Source organism: Eurypyga helias, unplaced genomic scaffold (genome assembly GCF_000690775.1).
Source record: "Eurypyga helias isolate BGI_N326 unplaced genomic scaffold, ASM69077v1 Scaffold32413, whole genome shotgun sequence".
NCBI lineage: Eukaryota > Metazoa > Chordata > Aves > Eurypygiformes > Eurypygidae > Eurypyga > Eurypyga helias.
In genome coordinates, this window is record NW_010242343.1 from 1 (window position 1) to 4532 (window position 4532).

At 39.5% G+C, this 4532-nt stretch overlaps 1 protein-coding gene across 1 annotated transcript; it reads left to right on the forward strand.

Moving 5' to 3' along the window:
• Positions 1 to 948: 948 nt before the first annotated feature.
• Positions 949 to 2005, forward strand: GSKIP (GSK3B interacting protein). The gene is made up of 2 exons (XM_010149055.1): positions 949 to 1206; positions 1844 to 2005. Exons 1-2 carry the CDS (start codon positions 949 to 951, stop codon positions 2003 to 2005), a joined length of 420 nt encoding a protein of 139 aa, XP_010147357.1.
• The last annotated feature ends 2527 nt before the right edge of the window (positions 2006 to 4532 follow it).

Consider the following 4532-nt stretch of genomic DNA (forward strand, 5'->3'; position numbering starts at 1 on the left):
GGGGCTGCTTCGCGGTCGGTAAATGGGAGTGATTCGCTGCGAATGGGAGGTTGCGCTGCTCGGTAGCCAGCTCCCTCGTTGCCTTCAGCTTCTTGGGAACGTGTTTATCGCTCCGAGGTGGGATGTGTTAGGAACGGATGAATCCCGTGCAACGCCTTGCGCGTTGCACATCGCTTACTGCCAGCCCCCGTTCCCTCCTGGCAGCACCTCTCGGCTACTGAAGCGCTCGGGACACCGTCCCAAGGGATTTTCCCTGCTGGCCTTAGGCAGGTTCCGCCATGGGTGCCGTTAGCTGGGGCCTCATGGTGACACTGGTACCCGAGCGGCAGATGCTGGAGCCGCCGTGGTTAACTCCCGCAGCGTCTGTCCCTTTTTGGTAGCGGTCGCTTCCAAAGGCCAGCAGTGCATGTCTCCGAAACGTATGGACAGCTGTGCATAAAAGCACAACAGGAGAATTTTCTAAACAAAAAGCTGCTGTTAACATGTCTTTATAGTTTCTGATAACCCATGTAGTTCAAAGACTTTTCTAAGTCTTTCTTAAATCTGCCAACAGTAGTTTTTATTTTCTACAGCTGTTGATTTCAGTGTTTTCCAAGCATGACTTGTCTTCCTACTGCATTCCGGATCAGCAAAGTGCAGAATTAATTACTGCTGAATCATAAGAGAGTCTTACACAACAATGCGAGTTACTTGCATAAGAAGCAGCAAGTTAGTGGTGATGATGCCGCTTCTCTGTGCTACTGTAGCCTTCCCAAGCAGTTGCTCTCAGCATCTTGGGTTTGAGTTCTCTGGACTGTCAATTCATGAGTTATGGAAGTCACTGGGCCTCATATTTTTCTCTTTTGGGACAATGTTAAGTTTGTCTGCTTATGATATATTGCTTGTTTTACAGTGTTAATATATATTGGGTGTAGTGGTATGATTAAAATAAATATTTCCATATACAGAATGGAGACTGATTACAATCCTATGGAGTTGCCCAATAATACAGGATTTGAAGAGGATTCTGATTATAGAGACTTCGAAGGAACAGATGTGAAAGATATGAGACTAGAAGCTGAAGCTGTTGTGAATGATGTTCTGTTTGCCGTCAGGAACATGTTTGTCTCAAAAACCCTTCGCTGTGCAGAGGATGTGGCATATATCAATGTGGAAACCAGAGAAAGGAATAGATACTGCTTGGAGCTCACCGAAGCAGGACTCAGGGTAAACTAATTTGTTTATGATTTCTTAAACCTCTTTGTTTTGGACAATGATCATGTTCAAAAGGTGCCTAAAGAATACTTCAGTAACACCAAAACAGCATACATACTGCTCGTACTCTTATGAAAGCCTGTCCCACGTGTTTTCTCCTAGAAAGTGGAACTTTAGCTAGTTACTTCCAACAAAGCAAGAAGGGAAGTTGATGAAAAAGCAGGTATTTATTTGAGACACAAAATGATGAAGTTTGAGGCAGCAATTTATTATAGGAATGTCAGTCTTTGGGTTTCTCAGGTACCCAGATAAGTCAGTAATACAGCATGTATGCAACTCTTCCCCCCCCCCTGCCCCCCCAAAAAATTTGGGGTTTTTTTTTGTGCAGACATGTAAATGTAAGACTTCTTTTCAAAGGTTGTAATGGTAGATTTTACTAATATTCTGAGTTTTGGACAAAAGGTATTTGTCTAAATACTGTATTACCACTAAGCCCCATAGTAGAAAGCATAGGTTGTGATTTAAATCCAGTATCTTTTGTTCTTACATTACTCTACTACCCAGACTGGCAGGGTTAAATGTTGTGATAATGTTGTTTCCAAGGCAATACTAACCACAGAAATTTAACCAGTGATTTTTTTTGTTGCAGGTAGTTGCTTACGATTTTGATCAGACTGATGACAGATTGCAAACTCCGTACCATGAAACTGTCTACTCCTTATTGGACTCTCTCAGCCCTGCATATCGAGAGGTGTTTGGAAATGCATTGCTACAAAGACTAGAAGCTTTGAAGAAAGACAGTCAGTCATGATTTACTTAGAAGTAAGGAAGGTTTAATGCTAGAAGGAATTATTATGAAGCACTGAGATCTTTCTTAAAAACATAATCACAAACATCTTAAGCTTTATTTTGTACATTAATAGCGGATTGTTGCTAGTACTGCTCTATAACATTTTGCTACAGTGGGTTTGTGTATATCACAATGCTGTTAAAAGCCACATTGTTAAACTTTTTTGGTTTTTGTTGTAGGTGAGCAAGTAAGCTGCTTCTTACAACATTCAAAAAATGTGGTCTCTTTTTTAAGTCTTATTATGTAGAACTCTAAAAAAAAACCCCATAGAGAGACTGAATGTTATATAAACAAGTAGTAATCTTTCTGGTGTGTGCTTATTGCTGATTTTTTAATATCTGCTTTTTAAAATAGAGCTAACTACTTGCTCTACCCGATTAATGAAAAATAATTGGGAAACTACTGTTCTGCAAAGAACAGAATTTCAGTTTGATTTGCTATACATAAATCTGAAAATTCTCAGCTTTGGTAACAAGAAAGGTGGTTCTTGAACAGTTGAGCATTGCTTAAATACTGACAGTGCCTGAGTTAAAGGCAAGACTCAGCACTGTTTGATCTGTCCTTGTCTATGGCAACCAGCAAACTCAAAATAATAAATGAGATGTACTGCTAATATATGAATGTATTGTCTGAATCACAAACGAGTTAAGCACAGAATTGGGATGTAATGGGCTACATTTCCTAAAGATGATGTTTATATAATACATATATGTATGTATACTATATTGTAACACTTTGGGAGTCTTGGAAGACATTTTAGCCTGTTTACTATTCTGAATGTGTGTTTACATGATGTACAGGATATACCCAAGAGTATTTTTGCTTCAGCCTTTACTTTCTATAATACAGTACTTTGGTACTCCCGTTTTTCACATTTTCTCTCTCAATTGTACAGCGTCCTCTCCTAATGAATATTAAATAAGCACTATAATGTTAATTGCATTGTATTACTTTGAAACCAAAGGCTGTATGAAATTTGCTAAGACTAATACAAACCGGAAGATATAACTTGTATTTTCTACTTAAACTGGTACAAATCTCTTTATAAACCTGTTGTTCAGCTGTAACTTTTCACATATGTACTGAATGGTAGACTTTTTAAAAATTAAGTTTGGTTAAAAATACCAGTACTGTTGAAGTAACATTGTGTGACATTCATATTTTTTGTATTCTTATTCAGTATTTGTGCATCTTTATTTCAGTAATACTGACATTATTCTGCCATGGTTTTGTGACTGGTACATGAGGTAGCTTTTCCAGAGCCACAATTAGGGATACATCGGTTCTCATGAAGTCACAGATTTTAGTGACTTTAGTAGAGCTATATTGACTTCTGCCTGCTAAGGATTAGTCATATTGATTGGAGAAGCCTAGTAGAGCTTTTGTAATAGCTTTGGAGTAGTGATGTACAACTATGACAAGACAGCTGTAGTTAGTGCCTCTGCATTCCAGAGCTTAATTTCATGTTTATTTTATTATCATCTTTAGGTTGAAACTAATGATGTTAATTCTCTGCCCTAGGGTATGCTTCCGTGCTCTAAGAATTGTTTATAGGCTCTCTTTCGCACATGGGTCTATGGCACGTGGTTAGTCCTCTGTGAGGAGAATGTACTTTACCAAATTTGTATTCGAATATTTTCCCTTGCAACTAATTTACTTGTTTGATTTCAATGACTAAAGCATTAAATAAATGCACCAGTGTGTTGTTTTCTTGGGGAGAGGGGTTGGAGCTACTAGGAAGGTGGGAGACTGTGAACAACCAAAGTCTAAATAGTCTGAAAAGTAAAAATACCTTAAATAGTTAACAAGTATTTGTAAACCTCTGGCTGCAAACTTTTATCTGCTGAAACGTTGTAATGAGAAAACAAGGTAGGTGATTGTAAAGAGGGACTTGGAAGTGTTAGCATTTTTCCACTTGTATTCCTAAAGTAACTCTTGCATTGCTAAGATTTTTTTTCCTTAAACATCTTAAAAATTATTTGCCATTTTGTCATGCTTATTATAAACCCAAGGGAGAAACACCTTCAAAAGAGTTGATTTGTAGGTGTTACCGGAAGACACTTACACTGAAAATGTAAGAAAATGCTCTCTGGTCCCTACACCTGGGCTTTGCTGCCTGGGGTGTGGGGAAGCTCCTTGGAAGCACCGCCGATGGAGAATTCCCACAGGTCACCTTAGACGCAGTTGTTTCCATTACCCGAACCCCTGAATGAGCGCTTGGCCTAAGGTAGCTGTTAATCTTATCAATTACCTAAAAAGCCTCAAAAGCTGCTATCTGAAAGGATGTCTAATAACCTAATTAACGCTATTTTTGCCTCAGTACTACACACATTTTGTCCTCTTCGGCGTCTAGAAGGCAGCAATTAAGTCCCTAATTCATTGAGCGCGGCTCTCCCGGTTTCTCCTAGGAGGGACTGAATCGGGTACAGAGTGTGCCCGCCCGTGCTGCCGACGGCCCTCAACGGGCGAGCAGCGCGGGATCCCCGCC